Source organism: Coturnix japonica, chromosome 1 (assembly GCF_001577835.2).
Source record: "Coturnix japonica isolate 7356 chromosome 1, Coturnix japonica 2.1, whole genome shotgun sequence".
NCBI lineage: Eukaryota > Metazoa > Chordata > Aves > Galliformes > Phasianidae > Coturnix > Coturnix japonica.
The window spans coordinates 18,395,778-18,417,621 of record NC_029516.1 but is presented as its reverse complement, the minus strand read 5'-3'; the positions used below and the strand labels follow the sequence as shown (position 1 = coordinate 18,417,621).

Sequence of the window (21,844 nt, the reverse complement as noted above, 5' to 3'; positions counted from 1 at the left end):
CACTTTTTAAATACTTAAGGTGATGGCAGATTTACTGCATGCAAATATAAAAGGTTCTAGTGGCTTAATTGAATTCACTTCTAACAGTTCTCACTCGTTTTCAGCCTGAATTTGGTCTCAAAGAAGTTACATTTTCAGCTTCATATTTTGGTGTGTCTTTTATTAAATGTCCTTTGTTAATGTAACTATCTATGGGCGGTGATCAAGACATGCTGAACTTTCCCTTTGTCAAACTGAACAGGCTGAATTACTTCTGACTGTTGCTTTAGAGCATATTTTCCTGACTGAATCTTTCTTGCAGCTCTTTCCTAAACCCTTTTCAATCTGTCGATATCTTTTGTGAAGTATGGATGCCAGACGTGGGTGTGGGTGCTTATAATCATTTCAGTATCACTGAATGAAGTGACAAAAGCAGCCCCGGGCTTCTCAGTCATATAAGAGAAACTGAATTTTTACCACTTGGGTGAGGGGAAGATAAATTCACACAGAAGATCTGGGCTTGCTACCCCAGCAGAGGAAGAGGGAAGGAAGAGTGAGTGTGGTCAGGGCTGGGAGGAGCTGGTTCCTGCATCCCCTCCCACTGCTGCCTATGACAGAAGCCAGAGGAGGAAGCTCAGCATGGGCATAGGCAAAGCAGGCAGCAGCTTCATGACTACCACTTAAAGATGTTTTTCTTGCTATCCTGTTGCCCTGGTTAACCTTGACTTCCCCTGTTCCTGGTAATGTTCCTCTGAAGTACTACGTTTTTCACATTGTGTCTTCCATAGTTCATGTATTGAAAGATCTCATTAGTTGTCTCAGGCACTGCATCACTGCTGGAGTTTTAGTTGCAGCTCCCCATGGCCCTGAAGTCATTCTTCAAGTCGCTGCTTTCCAGATTAGTTCACCATCTTACAAGTTTAACCTGTACGTGAAGAAGCATGACCTTGTATTCTGTAACTCTTATAAGTAATGTCATTCAAAGAGCTCTATCTAGCATATTTTTCAGTTCATTCAGAACTGATTTGCCCTCAGTCTGCCTACTGTACCATTAGTTACATTACCTTCACCTTGACTGCCAGAATGCTATTTTCTTCCATGTCACTTAAAGCTATGGATTAGATGAGGACCAAGATCTCTCTATACACAAATCAACCAGAAGTTTCATTTGGTCCTGGGAGCTTCATCTTTCTGAAATCTTTCCTATTTAATTGCATCACTTCGGTTTTGGGGGACACACGCCTCCACTTTACATTCATCTTTGAGTTGATGAACTAAGAAGACAAGTCATTTTCCACCGTATCTTTCTTGTGCTTTGCATTTTGTTCCTACTACTGCAATGCAGTTGAAGATGCTGCAGAGGGATATTTAAATTCAAGCAAAAAAAAAAAAAAAAAAAGGCCTAATTAAAGTATGGAAAAAATTATGAATGCATTTCTATTTTTAGAATTCACAAAACTTGCCTTAGCAGAACGTTTGGGTTTAAATTAGTAGATATTTCGTCTTTAATTGGATCGTCTTGCTGCATAGGATTGTTTAAAATAAAGGATGAGTTAATTAGGCATTTATTTAAAAAATAAAACATTGAGGGAAGCCTGTTTGCAGTTCTGGATATGATACTGACTGTGCAGATAAAGGCAGTGGGGAAGGGAGACAGATGAGCAACAGGCGTTCTTACAAATCTTTGTTAGCTGTGCTTTCTGGGTGCTGTCCTTAAGCAACCGGAGCAAGACAAAGATATGTCATAAAACACACCCTAAGTGGATTCAGGATATTTTTCCACCCTGCAGAGCTGTAAGTTTGTGTCTATATGTGAGCTGCAGAATATCTCAAAAGTTTTGCTTTGCTTTTGTCCCCACGTGCAGATGGCCTTCAAGGTTGTTGCCTTTGTGCATTTTGCTGCTACTTACATGATGCACACACTAAAATAAATGCGGATTTGCTGCCCTGGGAGTCATGTCAGCCAACAAAAACAGCGAGGCCTAATGCAGAAAGGGAAAACAACTGCAGGCTCTGTGGCAGCTGAAGGTGGATGGCCATGTCCTGCAGCTCCTGGGGCAGTGCTGGAAGTTCAGGTCTGCTGGTGAGCCCAGGTGATCTAACTGCAGGGAGCTGGGTCTTAAAGGAGATATCTCTGCATGTTACTGGTATTTACCAAGCTAGAGGCCATTTAAAAGAAGAGGAAAGCAGTATTTGAGTTTGAAAGACTAGCTGTGTTGTTTCCAAGTCACTGGTGTTCAGCAACCGCTGAAAGAAATATCAGCAGATTAGGCTTCTGTTTTTTTGGGTGTGATCATATGCTTTGGAGAGCTGGACTGCAATTTTTTTCCGAGAGTGACAAGTCACAACGCAGTGCTCCATTCCTGTCCTGGATGTCACCGCTGTCAGCCACAAGAGTTGATCTGCTGCAGCACGGCTTCACTCCCGAGTGCTGGGGCCATCAGAGAGGCGGCATTGCCTCCCACACACACACTGACAGTTTTAACCGCTGTATCAGCTCCAGGTTAACCATACAGCTAATCCAATATGACTATTAGAAGTACAGTGATATGCAGGCTAGAAGGAATATGGAAAGGATGTCTCCTACGTAAGCTTTTCTCTTGGATGCTCCGAGCCACACAAACTCAAACTCCTCCAAATGCTGTTCAGACACTGAAGTCACATTCACCCTTGCTGTGTTCAGGAGGAATCTCCGTTGACCTGAATAACAGTTTTCTAGAGTCACTGGCTGCAGGCTGAATTGTCCTTTCAGTTGGGGTGTGGGGTTTTGTGGGTAATCTCCCATCTTCTTTTCTCTAGTGAGTCTTCAAAGCATTCTTCTGATTGGTGCAGGAATGTGAAGTGAGGTCTCTTTACTAGGCACAAGCATACGTTTAAATTTGATAGCTGGAAAACTTGCATGTGAAGGTTGGTGGTTATAGTTAACTCTGGAGAAATAGTGTTCTACTGATGTTAAACACTGGAAATTAGCATTAACGTAGTGAATATCTGGATCGTGACATTGCGTAGTTCTGAGAAGAATGACTGCTTGATCTTGCCGAAAGATCCTACTTTCAGAATTTTCTAACTTCTGCATTTTCTAAGAAATGGACAGATTCTACTTCTGACGCAAGGCCAGTTGTGCCCCAGAAGCTTATATCTCTCTCCTCAGAGAGTGTTCAGTTTCTATTATATTTCCAGTCCTTCTCAAACTTAATTAAAATGGGTTGAATTTATATGTGAAGCGTCAACACAGTAGAGGTAATGTCATACCCGGACTCACTTTTTTTCCATTGTTCTTAGTGGCTGTAATTGCAGTCTGAGCAGTGAGATCCAGGTGGTGTAGTATGGAGAGCAAAGAGGAATGGATCTTAGTCCAAGATCGCTAAGATGATCAGAGGGCTGGAGAACCTCTCCTGTGAGAAAAAGTTGAGGGAACTGGGCTTATTTAGCTTGGAGAAGAGAAGGCTCCGGGGAGACCTCATTAAGGCCTTCCAGAACTTGAAGGGAGCATATAAACAGGAGGGGGAAAGGCTGTTTACGAGGTTGAATAGTGATAGGATCAGGGGGAATGGTTTTAAACTGAGACAGCGGAGGTTTAGGTCAAATATTAGGAGGAAGTTTTTCACTCAGAAGGTGGTGACACACTGGAACAGGTTACCCAAGGAGGTTGTGGATGCTCCATCCCTGGAGGCATTCAAGGCCAGGCTGGATGTGCCTCTGGGCTGCCTGGTCTGGTGATTGGTGACCCTGCACATAACAGGGGGGTTGAAACAGCGTGATTGGTGTGGTCCTTTTCAACCCAGGCTGTTCTATAATTCTGTGAATTTTCACAGAGACATAGTACAGTGCAAAAGCTGCCCTGGCTTGAGGGATCTTTATTTACGTTCATGGAAGAGACTTCATTTTTGAGGAATTCCATAGTTGATTTTATAGGCATATGTTGAAAACAAATGTTCGTCACCTTCTCACCCTCTTCTTATTATTTATTTCTTTTTATTCTTCTTTTATTGTGAGCTACATGATCATTGCAGAAACATCCTTACAACAACCTTTCATAGCAGTTCTGCAAGGAAGAAATCACACAGAATGTTTCGTTATTAGTTCTGTGCCATTCAGATAATCAAATTAATGTTGTTTTTTAGTAGCTCCAAGTTGAAGAATGAATCTTGGAAAGTTATTAAAATTACTCATATTTAAAAATTAAACAACTTTAAAATGTAAGTCAATGATAACTTAGGTATAAGTTACTCTGTAGATAAGCAAAAACAAAACTTCTCATATGTATTTGAGGAGTTTGAATGTCATGCTGTGGATGCAAACCTGTCTTTGTGACATGCTGTTTTTAAAAAATTAAATATTATGTTGGCTAAATGGTAAGAAATGAGCCAGCATTGACCACAGTAAGGAGTACAGGGACACAGTCATTAGACAAGAATGGTTTCATTTTAGCATTATCAGTTAGAAATACTGCAGTTGAGTGGAATATTTTATTACATGAAAACATCTGTAACCAATATATCCCTTGGGAAGCTTACGTGACCTGTGATCTGTTCAGAAAAAAATGTTTCAGTTTTATGAGACTGTTCAAAAGAAACTGCACAGCAGGTCATGGCTAAATGAGCAGGGAAAGGCCTCTCTCCTATCTCATACCTCTTGGAAATTTCTGGGAGCTGCAGGAATGTGTCTGCTTTCCAGGCTAGACTTTTTGAACCCCTAGCTCTTTTCACAGAAAAAGGGATGGAAAATGTGCATGGTCCCATGCTTTGCACTCTATTGGTGCCATGGTAAGCACAGTTACCCCTGCTAAAAGGCATCCTAAAGCTAATATAGTCGTGGTGGGGTTCATATCAAGAGGTATGATGCAGACATCTGGTGTATTCTATTAGATCCAACTGTGTTGGTGATACAGGAACAAACAGCACCTGAACTGAATTTCTCTGGACTGGTTGTGCACATTTTCACAGCTGCTTTTTTTCTTCTTCTCTCCTTTGTTGAAATCAGGATATGCCATCCCAACTTACATTTGCAGTTCAGTCACCACAAGTGCAGACTTACTTTCATAGTTCTTTGGCAGTAAAACAAAGTACACGGCTGCCAAGGCTGTCAGTCAGGTCCTAGGTACTTTTGGAGCTGGGAAGACTAGTGGATAGACTGCCTGAGCCTGACAGACCATTAGGTACCCGACCTGCTTAAATGGCTATTGCCTTCTGTAAAATGGGGATTAATGCTTCCAATTGTTCCCTTAATTCAAAGGTGAAAGGAGCAGGTATGTGGCCGGTTAGACAGCTTTGTAGTGGGATGCTGTATTATGTAGTAAGGGTGGATTGTGAGCAGCTTCATAATGTTGCATTTCTGCAGAAAGGAAACTACTGAGCAAAGCTGCAGCTTCTTAACAGCAAGAGATAAAAAGACAGATTCACCAAAGGTCTCATTGTGCTATAATGGTCCATAATTAGAGGCAAAAATACTTGTTTTCAGTTACTTTGGTTTCTGCCTACACCCAGGAATCAAAATTGGCCAGAACATGATCTTAGGCTATACAAGCATGTTCCAAAACACAATACTCACAGTGCTTTTTCAGCATAAGCTACAAGGCAAAGAGGTCTTGTGTCAACAGGACCATTGCATTGCCTTCCTGGCATCACTTCCAGTTCACACTTCTGCAGGAAGCTGTGCCTGAATGCAGTGGAGCAGAGTGCATCTTTCAGTCAAAAAACCCTTTTGTTCCTTAAAGGCAAGTGAGCTGTTGCTGCTTTTTAACAGCTTGCCTTGTTTTGTGAATATTTATGTCACCATGTTGACAATAAATACTTTATTCATTTAAAGCAGAGAAAATTCTTACAAGTACATGAAGCATATCTGCATGCTCACTCTGTCCATAATAATAATACTATGCCCAGGATTGGACACTGTGAAACCAAGTGTACTTTTTGTCCAAAAGTTAATTTGATATTCTGTATAAGAGATATTTAAAATGTGTGCTAATGGACTGGTGGCAGCTCATTTTAGTGGGAGACAGACAAATGGAAAGTGAAAAAGACTGTTTTGACCTAACAAGCGAGGATGCTATTTGGAAGGCAGGTTATTTCCAGAAAGGAAAGTCCTAAACTTATAGTACCCCACAAAGTATCTCCCACTCTGCAAAGTGAATTCCTGGGAAATGACATTACTTCCTTTCTGTAAGGTGTGATATGATTGGGAAGAAGAGGGTAGCAAAACCGTCTGCCTCTCAGGATTTACCTTTTTATTAAGAATCACAAAATGATTGAGGTTGGAAGGAACCTCTGGAGGTCATCTGGTTCTGCAGGGCACCCGTGCTCAAGCACAGCCACTGAGAGCAGCTGACCTATGACCACCTCCAAATGGCTTTAGTTCACATAGAGTATGGGCTAGAGCAATGATTCTCCAGGAGTGTCTCCACCCTGAGCCCTGTAGTGTGGAGGAGATAGCCCAGGTAGGCAGCAGCAGCAAACAGACTGCTTCTGTAAGGCCCATAACTGCTTTGGTATTAGCTGAGAGGCAGGGCTGTTAGCCATAACACAAAACTAGGCAACTGGTAGTCTTCTGGGGAACCCAGAGTGGATATTTATGCTTTCAAGGTAATAAGTATTTTAAAGTCAAGTCATAAGTGAGACAGGAGTGAGGTGTCCAAATGTGCATCACTCTGGAACAGGCTGCTGGGCTTATCACTGTGATATGCAGGCCCACAGTTGCCCTCAGAAGCAAAGGTGAGTTTCATGGCTACATGTTATCTGTGCACAAGGCAGATCCAGGAAAGAAAGGCTCTGTGCAGCACAGTTGGCAAAGCCTTGTTTGCATCATTTTTCATGAAGTCACATCATTTATCATCTTGGACTGGAGAAGGTGTCAGTCTTACAACCAGAGCACAGACAATGCCTAGAAATGGGACAGCTTGTTTTGTCTAGCTTTCTGAGTCTGCTGGTGTCAGGAAGTAGAAAGTTCAAGTCTAACATTACTGGCTGCACATCCTGTTTTAGCCAGCTAGGACATAGAGAAGGGTGTGGGGGGGACCACAGAGGGACAGGGCAGAGAAAGAGAAAAAGGAAGGAGAAGGTGTCTTGTGTGTTGAAGGGAAGCAGGTCAGCCTCCCATTTGGAGCGGAAATGTGATGCAAAGTCAGTGTTTTCACAGTGTAAAAATAGCTACCCTGTTAGCCTCAAGCAAAGGAGTTGGTAACAGCATGTGAGAAACTCTTTGATAAAACACCTACCTCATTTCTTAACTTTTGTACTGTAATTCAAGGTTAAAAGGTGATGAATATTCTCCTGACACTGTTACTTTTTAAATCTCTGAGCCCTTTTGAGAATGGAAAAGAAATGCAAGTCCCACTTTTCCTTTAAAATGATGGAAAGATTTAGCCAGAGAGAAATGGTTAAGAGCAGCATCAGACTGGCAACATGGCATGTCTTGCTTGTGTTTTACCCAAATGATTCTCACTCATTCCAACCCAAGTAACTGAGTTAGGAGCAGCAGTAAATTAAATCAGTTTTTAGTTGTGCAGCAGTTAATGATTTACACTGTTCTTAAGATAATGTTGACATCATCTTATTTCACAGCAGTGCCATTTAACAAGAGGTGAGTAGTCCTGGTAATCCCCAGGAAATCTGCGTGTTGTTTATCAAAGCCCACTGTTTTAGAGAATAAACATAGATTGCCAAGAGACCTGTGGAATGTCAGACTTGAAAAATGCTCTTCATGTCAGAGAGGAAGAAACATGTGTGTGTTTGGAAAAATGCACGCCTCCATAGTAAGCACATAGAGGCGCTTGGCCAACCAGTGATGTTTTGCTTCCAGGAATGGGAGGCTGGTAGGGCCAGCTGCTTTCGTGCATGTTGCTCATGCATCTAAAGACAGGTTTCTGAGAAGGACCTGACTTCTTGTTTCTGACAACACATCTTGACCCTTACCTCTGGCTATCAAGTATAAGAAGCAACTCTGCTTTTTGTTTGTTTGTTTGTTTGTTTTTTCCCCTCTGTTGCTGTTTCATCCAAATTGACAAAAACTGTGGATTTAGATTTGTTCCAAACCTAATTTTGTTGGATTTTTTTCCCCTTGCAAACTTTCGATTTAGAGATTATAAATGTACAAGGATCTACCTGAGCTCTACAATCTACTTGTATTAATGACTTTTCTTTCGTGCTACTTGGCACATGAGGTGAACAAATGACAAGCTGTATTAATTATTCACTAGCCAATGAATTTCTTTCACTGTAACACAGCTTAGGGTTTGCATAAACTAATTGATTTTAATCTTAACATTCAAAGTGGTTTTAATGCTTAAGTGTAGTTGTTTTGGGAAGTCCTTTACCCTTGTTCTGGGTAGCTGGTTCTTGTAAACAAAATCTAGGAATTATTCAACTTCAAAAGCATGGAGTTGTTTTTCTGTAGCTGGTATCAAGTGAAATTAATAAATGAAAGGTGAGGAATTTTCTTTGGATGAAAGGTTAATTAAGTCCAAATCCAATTGTGTTCTAATCTAAAATTAAACATGTAAAAAAAAAACAAAAAACAACCATGAAGTGGAGGCGAGGAGTTCCCTAAGCCTTTCACACCTCACTGTGATTCAGGAAGAAGGAGGGAGACTCTAGTGCCAAAGCAATCACATCTTTTATCTCAAGAGTTATTTTCAGCGGAGCACACTGGTTTTGTTTTCCATCCTCCCCCCTTCGGATACAAGTTGGAGGAATTTGTTGGATACGGTTGTAATAAATGCTTCAGTACCAGGTGGCTATTGACCTTTCAAGCAGACTACTGCTTTGAGTCACAGCATTAGAAATTAAGGTTTGTCAGTTCAAATAAGAAGCTGGTCTACCATGAATTGTCAGAAATCTCTCTACTTCCAATGCTTCAACTGGTGCTGAAAACTTAAATCACTGTGTGTGGTTGTCAAATAGTTTTACAGTGGATGAGAAAGTTTTTAACATCAACATTATGAACAAGCACAGTGGGGCTGTCAGGCTCACAGTGGCTGAGAGGTGACGCCACAACTTTCTCTGTAACCCATGGAGTGGGACCTGAGATGGACAAAGTGTGAGAGCAAGTACTTCTAAACACCAGAGCAATGCTGACCTCCAAAAATGTCCAAGCGCTGGCTTGGACAGGTCACTGGTAGCAGAGGTGGAGCCAACCTTCAGCCTCTTCCTGCTGGCCCAAGGAGTGGTCCAAGGAGCCCAACTCCTGGCTGTACAGAGCAGAGATCGTCACTGCTCCTCTGCTCCCATCATGTACAGTTGGTTCTTTGGGTTGCCAGGGACCACTGCTGGCTCATATTCAACTTGATGTCAACTAGAACCCCCAAATCCTGTTCTGCAGGGTGGCATGGCAAACCATGGATGCTTCTGAGAAAAGTTCCTCCCCCAGAGTGTCTACACATGGAGGGAATTGCACACCAAAAAGGGAGGGAGCTCATGGTATGTTGTAGCTGTAGTGACAATGATGGCCGTGGCTAGGAGGGAGCTGCCCGGTGAGAGCTTCCAGACAGCCCCACAAGGGGTTTCAGGGAAGTTCTCAGCACTTTGTGGAGCCAGTTTCAACAGCTTTAATTACATCTGTGGTTTGGATCCCTTTCGTTGGCCATTAAAATTCATTTCACAAAGAGTTGTATTGAAAGGAGTGAGGAATATTTGTGGCCACTGTGGATTTCCTTCAGGCCTACAGGAAGAGTAAATTAGTTACTGAAAATTTGACAGTTTATCCCACGTATTTAACTCTTTCCAATCTGGAAGCTGCTTGTTCATAGATAAGTGACTTTAAAAGGAAACAATACAATGCATCAGACTCTTCTTTTTCCCCTTCTCTTTACGGTAGGTCTGTAATTGCAAAAACAGCAAGGAATGATTTGTTTGAACAGGAAGTGTGGGAACTTCCTTTATAAATACTGTCCTTCCCTTCGTGTGGAACTTTGTCGGAAAAAGTGCTTGAACTCAATGGGCAACGCTTTCTTCTGTAGTTTGTGCTCTTTCTTCTAAGCCTGGAAGAAAGAAGTTCTATAGAAAAGGAGCAGATTATTAGCCTGGAAATGACTGCAATTGTAAGTTGAGCCCTCACATCAGCTGGCTGCTTGCTGCTTGCATTCCCTGTGTGCTGGCAGGCAGCTGACCTGCATTGGCACTCTGCAAGCCCGTTTGTTCTTCTGAGTCATTGGTTGTGCAGAGGAGCATTGGGCAAGTTAAGGTCCTGCTGGGGGGAGGGAGGGTTTGCACTCTGTGCTCATAAACCCGCTGTGACTTGCTCCATGAGATATGGCAGTATCAGTCTGAGCTCAGCTCATATCTCAGTTTGGAATGGTTCCTATTACCAAAATAAAAAAACCCCAACCCAAAACAAAAAAGTGTCTTTGGTAGTGAAGTCGAAACAACAAGCTGACCCTCTTCCTGCAGCCCATAAATCCCTTTGAGCTATTGGCAGAGAAACAGGCTACAGCACTGCAGGCTGGATGTCCCAGGGGGGCCTGGAATCTGCCCTGGCACAACACCTTGGGGACAGGAGCTGGGAAGACTTCCTCAAAGCCAGGTAGGTTAAGCTTGCAGAGTAGGTAGCAAGTTGTAGCCAGGTAGGCAAAACTCTACTGAACTCCTTATTTTCATGTTTATTTTCCTTAAGATCCGAACAGTAACAGAGTGATTGCATTTCTCGCGGATGCAGGAGGACAGCTGGCCTGGCTTGCTGACTTAAATAGGTGCAGATGATGGGAATCAAGGCAGGGGGTTTGGTTCCCAGCTCTGAAGACCTCCAGATCAGGAAGAGACCTCACAGAGGAAGCAGGGGGGCTCAGAAGTAGCTGGCTGATTCCCTAAGAGGCCCTGAAGATGGAGAAGAGCCCTTGTGCTTGATTTGAAGGAGGGCAGTGTTCTTGTAATGCTCATAATTAGGCAGTGTTGCTTTGTTCCTTCATTTTGATGGACAAAAGAAGCATCCCTAGTATTTAAACCTGGATTGCTCTGCTGCTTGCTGATCTGGCTGGCAAGAGGCTAGTGTTGTATTAATGAGAAGGTTCTGTGTTTTTCACATTCCTCACATTTCTCTCTTCTTTCTTAATGGGAAAGGTGAAATTTTCATTAAGTTTCAAAGCAGGTTTTGTGACAATTATTTCTTCTTTTGTGCTGTTGAAGACAAACAAAAGAGATAAAATGTGCAATGCGGCACATATCCCCAGAGAAAGCAAGTCAAGAAGACACCTAAAAATTCTATCAGTCCTTTTGTTGGGGCTCTGGCCAAAGCCTGCCTGGCTCACCACTCCAGCCAAAGCCCCGCAGTGCTCAGGATGTACTCTCCATCCTTTTAGGCCTTCCCTTTTTACTTCCACACTTCAATTGCTGGTTTTTCCTTATGTCACTTATTCTCTCTCATCCATGTTACGTTTCCCATTTAACGATTTTTTTCTTCTATTTTACTCACCTTTTTCACTTCACATTTTTTCCTCTCTCCCTCTTTGCACTCCCTGTCTCGTGCCTGTTTACTTTCCAATAAGGCAGGCTGTGTTTCATAATTCAGGGAGTATGCATCAAATTCTTGTGCAAGTCCTTCCACTGACTGTGTGATGAAGGGACTAAAGGAATGGGGCAGAACATGTCAGCTGCACAGAGAAAGGTAGAAGTCTGCTAGTGAAGCCAGTTTTAAAACAGTCTTAATTGCCTTAGTGGTTTGGAGCCCTTTGGTTGACTATTAAAATGCGTATTTCAAAAGAGAGGTGTACACCAATGGCATTGTATAAGTAATAAAGAATTTCAAGAGCTTTACATAAAAGACTTTATAGAGGTAATATATTACTTCCATTCCAGAGAAATGGAGGGCATTTTAAAATTAGTTTTACTCCCACCGTGTGTTTAAAAACTCTTCTTTTTCCTTTTGTTTAACCTCCTTTGCAAGTCTGGACTTGTTTGAGGCTGGCAGGATCCAATTTCATGTGGTATCCTATTTCAAATCCAGGCCAGAGCAGATCGATAGAAAATCAGTGCTGTGAGAAATAAAACTGCCTGTGGAATGCCTTGTGCTCCGTGAAGACGAAGGGTGGATGTAATACCACAGACACTGATTTTCTTTCCTGGGGTGGGAGGCTCTGATGCAGTGTCTGTGAATGTCTCACAATTTACCTTGATTGAACAGTAATGATCATTGGGCAATTTGGGTGATTTTTTTGTGTTGTGCAGTTTGCAGTTAACAGCTGTGTTTTGTGAAGGGGAGGCTGGGGGAAGATTGTTGCTGGGGCTGTTTTAAGCCAGCGCAGCAGCTGTAGAAGATTTTATGGCAAGAGCAGCGCTACCTGTAAGTCTGCACACAGCTTGAGTACCAGAAAATTCCTGATACTTCTTGTCAGTGAAGTACTGGTGTTTTGAAGTGATCGAGCTATTTCAGTACTTCAACAACTTAGGTGAATGCAAGCTAGTCCATTAGCTGCTCTGCCTGTTTAATGTTCTTTACAATCAGCACAAAAATAGATGGCAATCTGCTTCATTTTTTCAATACACCTCCCTCTGCTTCCTCTTTTCCATGTCCAAAGGGGGGGGGAGGAGGGGAGAGGACTATCAGAGAATTGAGAACAAAGAACAGCAATATAATTTTAGGACTTTGAGGGAATAGAGAAGTGAAGGGAAAACTAAACTTGTAAACTTTGGGATTGTCAGTGTGTAGCCATGCCAGCGTTCTGTTGAATTCCTGGCAAACTAACAGTAAACTTTGCTTTGCTGGGAGGTCTGTGGCTGTCTGCTCTGGGTGATCTTAGTGACCTGGAGAGCACCTCGTGTTGATGGGAGAGCCTCAGTGCTAGAGGGTAGTCTGCACACACAGGCCCTGTGCTGGCTGCCTGCCCAGCACACTGAGCATTGGTCCTGAGGGCCATCAGAATAATTCCATGTCCTCACATTTTGAAAGCAATGATGTCCAAGTTCAGCCACAAAAGTAACAGTAAGCACAAGGAGGGTTTGAACGTACTTACACTGTGCCCCTTGAACAATAATGGCTCATCTGTCTGGGACCTGGAGCATAGTGTCCTCTTCAAGGGCAGATGCACAGAAATGTGTTTCAACTGAGCAAGGCTATAGCTAAATCTACTGGGTGACAGGGGAAGTGCTAATGGTTCCTGCCTGTAGTGTGAGAGTACGGGGGTTACATCTGTAGCCTTTTTCTGTGTGAAACAATGTGAACTTATTAAAGTTTATATCTGTACACACATATATCAGGTAATCTGGACACGAATTCTGGCCTTACAGGAACTTTCACATGCTTCAGTGACCATAGGATTTCACCTTTGGTTTTCAGATTAGTGCACATTTTGCAAACTATGTTGTGATTAACTTTGAGCTAGAATATGAAGCCCAAGGTAAGTGTTTACTTACGATCTGGAGGTTTGATTCCTGTTCCCAGGCAGACGATATTGCTTAGCATGAGTTATAAATGAAAAATCTGTCTGAGGAATTTTCAGATAAGTCCATTGGGGTCTCCTGACAGACATGGAGAATGCAAGCAGATCACTGAAAGAAAAGGGAAAGGAGAAGAATGTTGGAAATCTGTGTGGTTATTTTAAGAACTGAAAAGGTCCTGTGAAGCAACTGAAGGGAGGATCTTTACCATCTTTGCCTGTTTGTGCAGAGTGTATCAGAGAAAAGGCATTGATTATTTTTTTTCATGAGCTTCCAATTATTGTTCTTTTAAGCCAGAGACCACAAAATTAACAAGTCATTATTTTGTTACATAAAGAGGATATTCACTTTAACAAATTAGATAACATGAACACCTGGGATGCTTCTCTAGCCAATAGTAAGAAGCCCACTTTAAACTGCCTTCTGGAAGAGTCTGCCTTTTTCCTTTGGCTGTATTGAGAGCAGAGGAACTAACAGGTTTGATTTACGTGCTGACACCGGACAGTGTAAACATCCTGTCCCAGGATATGAAGTTGCTTCTCATGGTATTCGTTTTGCAACAGTTTGCCAGATGGCATTGAAAAGTCAAGGACATAGATTGCACTGTTTCTGATTTTGTATCACCTTTACTCCACAGTGTGCAAGCTGGAGGGCTTAAAAAACAGCAAGAAGAAAAAAAATCAACCTAAAAGTGTGAATATCTCTAATCTGTATTGATCTTTCTAACAGGTAGATTCTCTGGCTTTGCACACAGCATTGAGCTTGTCCCGTAGACAAGCCAGAGTCAGTATAGGTATGTTTCAACTGAACACAGTTTGGAGTTCATCAGATTTGCTAAGTTTCATTTTCATGATGAAAAAAAAATATATATACAGCCATTCCTGTGTTAAAAATCTACCTCTCCTGTTACCCTCAGCTAAATCATACAGTTCATATAGTTGACATTACTGTTTAGCATGCTTTTTTATGGTATCAGTTTGGGACAACAGGTTTATTTGCAACTAAAAAAAGCACGAGTTAATTACACAAGCCATCCCAAATATGTGCCTTTTCTTTTTTTCTTTTTTCTTTTTTTCTCTCATTACATCTTACTACCAGGCATCTTGTTTATGTCTCACAGCTGAGGATATTTCTAAAATAGCTTTTTAGGCTTAAAAGTTATTCCTACTATTTGTGGTATCCTTATTCTTGTTATGTTACCAAGCTAAAAATGCTGTTGAAAGAAGAAGAAGATGAGGCTTAAGAATTTCTTAAATAGCTTTTGAGAAACTGGAATTGCTTCTGTGTTGCTGTGCATTGGTTGAAACCCTTATCCAAGAGACCAGACTACTTGATGAGTATCAGATTCTGGTGGATCACCATTAGGTGCTGATTCCACACTGGTTAGAGTGATTCTTGCCCTCTGTGAGTAATAAGGCAGGGTATAATTTTGCCCAGTATCAGTTGTAAGGTTTTGATTAGTAACAATCTGAAGAGGCTGGAAAATGTATACCTCACCACTCCTTCATCGGTAATTGCTTCTGTTCTTGGCCCTAATTTGTGAGCTGGAGGTCAACTAGCTCATGGGATAATGTTCTTGCTATTTGATCTTTGCAGTGAAATATTGTTCAAGGAGCAGGTAGGCTTTCTAGCCTGGTCAGAAAGGACAACAGGGAAAGTGGTTAGTGCGTTTAATTCTGTAGCCAGGAAGTCTCTGTGGAAAAGTCTATAAAGAGATGAGCTATGTAGTCTCCTTATACTGAAGTGAAGGATATTCAGAAAGGCGAAAGGAGCACAAATTCTTGGTTTTCAGTATTGAGTTACGCCTGTCTTTTTTCTTGTATTATATTTGTAAAACTCAGACTTTGATCCAAGACTTTTAACTTGAATGCTAAGAACATAAAACTCCAGCATGTGTGCTTTTTGCTTTTTGCTCCTTTTTTTTCTTCCTTTTCTTTTGCCCTGCAAACTACAGGAAGAGAAAAATGAAAGGGCTGAGTGAAAGTGGTGGTTCTTTTGAGGTCCATCCAGCAATATTAAACACTTCCATCATCATGTTAATATTCTTTGAATTTTTGCAGAGGAGATCAGGGCCTTTTCATAGCACATAAATTTGTGGACAAAAAGATGTGAGACTGACTGAAAACCAAAGCAAGAGTTTAAACTGTACTATGTGTAAGCATACTGAAGGCAGAGCTATATGGAGCAGCTTCAAGAAAACAATGGTTGGTAGCCAAGTGGAGGAGACAGAAAGGAAGTCAGTGATGAGTTTGCAGATTCTATGCTGGAAGTGAAGCCAGTGTCTCTGAGGTCAAAGAGGTGTAAAGGGCAAGAAGGGAATGACCAGAAACAACGTAAAGTAGGGAGCTGAAAGTAAGGAGTGATGCAGAATTAGCTGAGCATTGTAGCAAAGTAGTATGTTATTTAATTAGTGATGTAAATACTGTAGTGTTTGGGGTCTTAATTTGACATTTAATAACAGCCTAAAGTTTTTAATAGTAAATTCTACATCCTGTTTCCATATGGATGTGATCTCAGTGTTGTGACAAAATGAAACATGAAGATCCAATTTCAAAATTAAGCTCAAAACAGAAACACTGAAAGTGTTACCCTATATGCTCAGAACTATCGGGTGCACCATGCTTGTTAGCTAAACAGCCAAATAAATGTCCCGTGGGTGGATAAATGCCTATATGAAAAGCGCTTAGTCAATATGTTACATATAACTGAAGCTCAAGGGAGCAAGGCCTGTGTCTGGGAACCGGATAGCACAACTTTCAGTCCCTGACCCCTTGTGTGCCCTTTCTAACAAACCAACAAAAACCTCCCTCAAAGAAATTTGGATTCTTTTTTTTTTTTTTCTTTTTTCTTTTCCAAAGCTCTAGAAGCAAACAAGCAAAAATAGCACTTAAACATTTTTGCTTATAACAGCACTAGCTGCTCAATCAGAGGAGTGCTGCGTTTGTTCCTTCCAGTGTTCAGAAAACCACCGTCCCTCTAGGAGGTGCTGCATTGGAGCTGCACTCAAAATGTAAACACAGCTGTTCAACCTGAGCTAACCATGTTTTTGAGGTGACAGTACCTATGACATTCAACCTAGACAGAGAAGCACAGCTGCAAGATGAGGAATGGGGTGCTTGCAGGATAGGGAGCTTTTATGCAGCTTTGCTGGGTGATTTACATGTCTTGACAGTCTTAGCTAGGTTACATGTCTGTGGTGTTCTTTGTCCTTTGTCCTGGTGGAGTCTTCTGATTTGAAAGTCAGAAATTGTTTTATGTGAGAAGGTAGGAGAAGTTAAATGCAGTCAGACTGGAACAAGACAGGATAAGAGCTAAATGTGGTCTAATGGCACTTGTCTCTACTGTCCTCTGGAGATTATGGAGGGAGAGGATGCTACAAAGAGTAGTTCAAAGACTGATTCCTTCTCTAGAAGATGATCCATAACAAAACCCTCTCTCCTGAGCCAGTGCCGAGAGAAGGGACAACATGGCCCCCTGAGATCCCTTTCATCCTCTGCTGTTCCATCACTATCAACCTTGTTAGACTGAAGTTAGCATGTGTGAGCATCTCCTCATCCCACACTTGCTCTGTTTGTGCTCCTGGTTGCTGACAGCCTCACTGTATCTTACAGGTACTTTTGACTTTCAGTCAGCCTGCAGAAATTCCAGCGTAAAGATTTCTGATAGGAATGTGTATTTTAGTTCCTGTAGCTAAAGCGCTCCCTTTGGGCTGGCTAGCTGGCCAACTCATGCCATGGAAGATGTATTCCTTGACGTGACAGTGTGCTCAGTGTAAGATACTGGAAAAGAGCTGTTGTGCTACAAGCAGAAGTTAAAAGGAAAAAAACTAAACAAAACCAGGAAGCTTTGTGGCAGATGGTACTACTGACGTCCATCCAAACCTAGCCAAAGCAACATGCCGGCTAAGAGCAGAGCAACCTGGAAAATCTGATGACTCAGTCTGAATAAGTAGGGAGACAGTGAGTAAGATTTCTGGCTTATGTCCCAGGCCTATTATGAAAACGGATCTGTATTTTATAGCATAGAAAATTGAGTACAGTTGGGTGGCATCATTCTCTGGCACAGCTAATTACCAACCATAGACTAAAATGTTAAGTGTACACATGTGAGAACTGACGCATACACAGTCTGATTGCTCTCTTCTAATTTTTCAGTTGTGGTTGAGCCTGTTATCCATCAGGATGTGTACTTTTGTTACTGGGGGTATTACTGGCTGGATGCAACTGTGAAAGCTCAGGATCTGATTCCTTTTCCAAGCTTAGCCAAATTTCAATTGACACTTCAGGTGTTGCAACTGCAAAGCTGAGATGTGAGCCAAGTGTTCAAGAAAGGCCTACGTCACTATTTGGCAATGCTTGCAAAAAAGACTTCTAAAAAAGAGTGATGCAAAGAGATGTACAAAGAGAACTTCCCAGCTGGATGAAATCTTGTTCCCTTGTTGACTTACCTCCACCTCCTTCCTTCTTGACAGTTGTTGAAAATGTCATGCTCTTTCATACCCGTTGCTATTCCTTTCACTTCTATATTTTCCTTTCTGTGCATGTGTTGCACCAGGTTATTTCCTTTCTTAATAAGTCATATAAAGCAATCTTTGTTTCCCTTTGTCCTAAATCCAAGACTCTTGCCTGTCTCGTGGGTTGGCCACTTTACTTAAGCCTCCCCTCCTGTGCCATCTCTAAGGTCCAGTCCAAACCTCCTCTTTACATTTAGGTCCTGTCATCCAGGTGATGTCCAAATACCTCACCCTGCTCTTTCCCCATGTCTCTCTCTTGCTTTCTTTATGAAAAAATAGAAATCTCGATATCTTCTCTTCATCCTGGTATTGTTTACTTCTCCATCTTCACCTCGTCCTTCCAGTAGAAGATCCTTTCACTTTCTCTCTACATCTACCTGACCACTATCCTTGTTTCACTTTACTCTGTTTTACATTACTGCTCAGCCCTCTCTTCCTACTACAGCCATTCAGCCTTCTTCTGTGGAAAACACTTCCAATGGAACACACAAATATTGAAAATATCACAAATATGTAAACCGTGGCTTTACATCTCACGGTTTTGCTGAGCATCTTTGTGTGCATGCAGGTTCCTCAGACTGCTTTTCACTGGGACCTTGGCTGCTTCCAAGCAATTTGTATTGTCAGGAGGAGATGAATGTATGGAGTCCTAAAGAATGTGTTACCACAGCAACTAGATATGGGGAATGCAAACAAGAAATTAAGTCCCATCGAATATTAATGAAATAAGCATGCTTTAGTACTGGGCAGCCTCAGGGCACATGAAGAGGAAAATAAAAGTCCTGCTGAGGTTTATTTCCTACCTCCCCAGGGAGCCAGTGTCAGGCAAGTCTCAAAGTCAGCTTCAGCTGGTGCTGAGATGAGATGGCTTGGAGATGAGGTGGTGGATTTTGCTGTATGTTTGGGTCTTTACTTCATGCTTTACTTCCATTTGATGATCTTTTAGTGCCTGCTTTGGCATTTGCTGTGAACTGCTTGAGTGGGCATCATATTCTTTACAAAAATGTACTGATAGATATCCATATGGTAAGAACCAGGTTGGGGCATTCAGCACTCACTGCATGGATTGATGTGGGTTATCTTTGAGGACAATTGTCATCTTCATATTCAATTTGAACAGTCCGGGTTAATACTCTTTTTTAATCACTTCTTGGCATATACAGTAATGTTAAATGGTATCAGATGGTATTTTATTCTTCCCTAGAGGAACAGGCACTGTTTCTCCTCCATTCTTAAATGTTTGGTCGTGGGAGGTGCTGAGTGCTGCCATTGATAAGAGCATGTTCAAGCTCTCACTAGAAGAGTGCCAAGTCATACAATACCCCATCTGTAATGCCAGCCATTCTTTCTGGTAATATATCAGTCAAGCTCTCAGTTCTGTAGTAATTAGTTGTACATTTGTGAGCAACTGTCCGTCTGATTTATAATCTCAGTAGCTACAGAAATGCAGAACATTACCCCATTTAGCCTCAGGATTGAAAGTTATGGTGTGCTAAAACTGTGTTTAAAATGTAATAAAATTGACTATATATAAACAAATTATAAGTTTATGGAACACTATAGATGATCTTAAATCAATATTTCAAAGCTCATAAATTTAAGATGATTGAGCATCGCTTAATGAATATGGATATTGTTTTAATCACTGTCTTATTTTTGTTTCTGTTTAGTAAGAAGATTAAACACTGTCCTGGAAAATAACCTGACTGTAGTGAAGAAGACATAGTAGAAAAGTGAATGTAAGTACTTCATAGCATACAAGTAGCAATTATTTATATGTGCAAGTCAGTGATATTGATTCTTTTGTTATTCACAAACTGATGTGCCTAAAATACTACTTAACATAATACTTTCCCTATTATGACAATGCTGGATCTGAACACTGTACAGTCTGTAGGATGAAACTATCTTTGTGTTTTTAAATACTAGTCTGTAGGCAAGGTGTACCTAAATGCTATCAACTGAGCCACATCCAATGGTATTTGTCTGCTTATGAACTGCTTGAAGGAAAACTGTCAACATGAAGTTGTCTCTAAATGCCCATGGAAGAAAAGTAAAACAACAAATACAAACTCAAAGGGGTCCTTAAGTTCGGTAACACAGACACATTTTCCACTTCCAGAAGAATTTTGTCTAACTTGGAATAATACATCCATTATACAGTATTTTTCTGTGTACTTGCCCCAAATATGTGAGCTGATAGTAGAAGATTGCACTGTGGATTGGCAATTCAATTTGGGATGAAATACAGCAGCTTCATGTTCCAGGCTAAGTGCATCATTGCTCACTTGAGGTCACTTTTTCAAACCTGGAGTCAATAGTTCTGTAACAATAAGAGCTTTGGTTAGAAAAGGGTTTTCTAGACGCTTTTGAAACTGTTACTTTGCTCTTGAATACCCCATTATTTTTTCTTAAAGCCATCGCTTTTCCTAACTGTATTTCATAATAATCTGAACTCTGTAACTGCGTGGGGGCATATGTATGTATGTATTTGTGTGAGAAGCAAAGACCTGTCTCTGGAAGTCATACCCCTGGAGGTTTCGAGTCTCTCGTGTGCAGAGCAGGGATGGTCATAAACTTCTAGCTGCCACAGATCTGTTCCAGTATTTTTTGGTATTACATTTTTCCCACGATCTCACCTTCCATTTCCCAGAGCTTGCCTGATGTGTTAGGAAGCAGTCAACTAAGTCTTTCCAAATGCTGGATAAAGTACAGAATTCATGACTTAGATGTCAAGCAGGATGATGATGATCCTTTTTTAAATGCCTAACATGCTGGAACAGTTTTAATTCTAGGCTTTGGGTTTTTGTAAACTTGTCTTCTAAAGTTACTAACTGACTAATAGTACCAAAACAGTACTATTGTACTGCACAGGAGCTGTGCAAAATGCAGTCTGTTCTATAGAGTTGTCTGCTGATTCTGAGTTGTCTGAAATAGAGATCCCACAGTTTGACAACATTGTGCCTAAAGTAGGGATTTACAGGCTAGATTGTGCATTGGCTCTCTGCATCCTAGTATGCGGCCCCACTTGAAATGAGTATACACTTATTAGATATAAAATTAAGTCTTTAAAACCTCCCAGTGGGAATTCTGCAAAATCAAAACAAACAACAAGTGACTAATTTTAGCTTTAGGATCTGTAGAGTGTTCTAGCCCATGGAATGTCGTCCAATAAATTCCATGTGTGTGCAATGAGTTTGTAGAAGTTTCCCTATGGTTACTTTCACTTTATAGTTACCAACTCAGTTTTTAACTGTTTTACCTGGGAAACTTGGGAAAATGTTATCATCAGTTCCCTCAGAATTATGTAACAAGCAGGATAGCAAGGCTGTCTTATTTGTGTTTTTTTCATTGCTTATTTAGCAGGAGTCTGCCATTTGAGTGTAAGTTAAATTCTAAGCATAACTGCTCCTTGAAAATATTGTTTCATATGTGTGTGTATATGAAAGCAAGTAAAATATGTGAACTAAAATTGTGTTTCAGATAGTTCAGTAGTAATAGACAATGTAGGTGATGTGATTACTGCCTGGACATGAAACTGGCAGCGGAATAAACCCATCCATGTGGAGAGTTGAATATTTTTTCCCTGATGTAAGAATAGATATGATCTCCAGTAGATCTTATTCTTCTGGTATTTTAATTTTGTAGAAGTGTAAACTGAGTTCCTAATTGAAGAACTTCTATCTGTTCTGGCTATTGCAATTATCAGACATTAAAATTAGAGTTTTATCCTTCTGAACTCCAATAACTTTCAAATGTCAATTAGTTATTGAAAAGAAAATGTTGAACTTGGATTTGAAGTACGTTTACCAGAATAGCTGGCAAGATTTGGGCTTTTTTTACCCATAAAGTCAAAAAGTGGAATAAACTTTCAGAAATTGTCTCTTCCCCTTTTCTCTTCCAAAAAACTACCAGACTGATATTTCACAGAGCTGAAAGCCAAAGCGGATATACTGGAGGAACCTGGGAAATGTTGTTTTGCTTTGTTTCT

General features: G+C 41.1%; 1 protein-coding gene across 5 annotated transcripts in view; it reads left to right on the top strand.

Annotated features, from left to right (window-relative positions):
* Positions 1-21,844, top strand: part of PLXNB2 (plexin B2) — a 249,814-nt gene that overhangs the window by 119,359 nt on the left and 108,611 nt on the right. For all 5 annotated transcript variants that reach the window (XM_015852624.2, XM_015852618.2, XM_015852631.2 and 2 more), the window contains one exon: positions 19,524-19,592. In XM_015852624.2, the coding sequence (XP_015708110.1) occupies positions 19,591-19,592 (2 nt within the window). In that variant the 5' untranslated portion in view covers positions 19,524-19,590. The remainder of the gene's footprint in view (positions 1-19,523; positions 19,593-21,844) is intronic.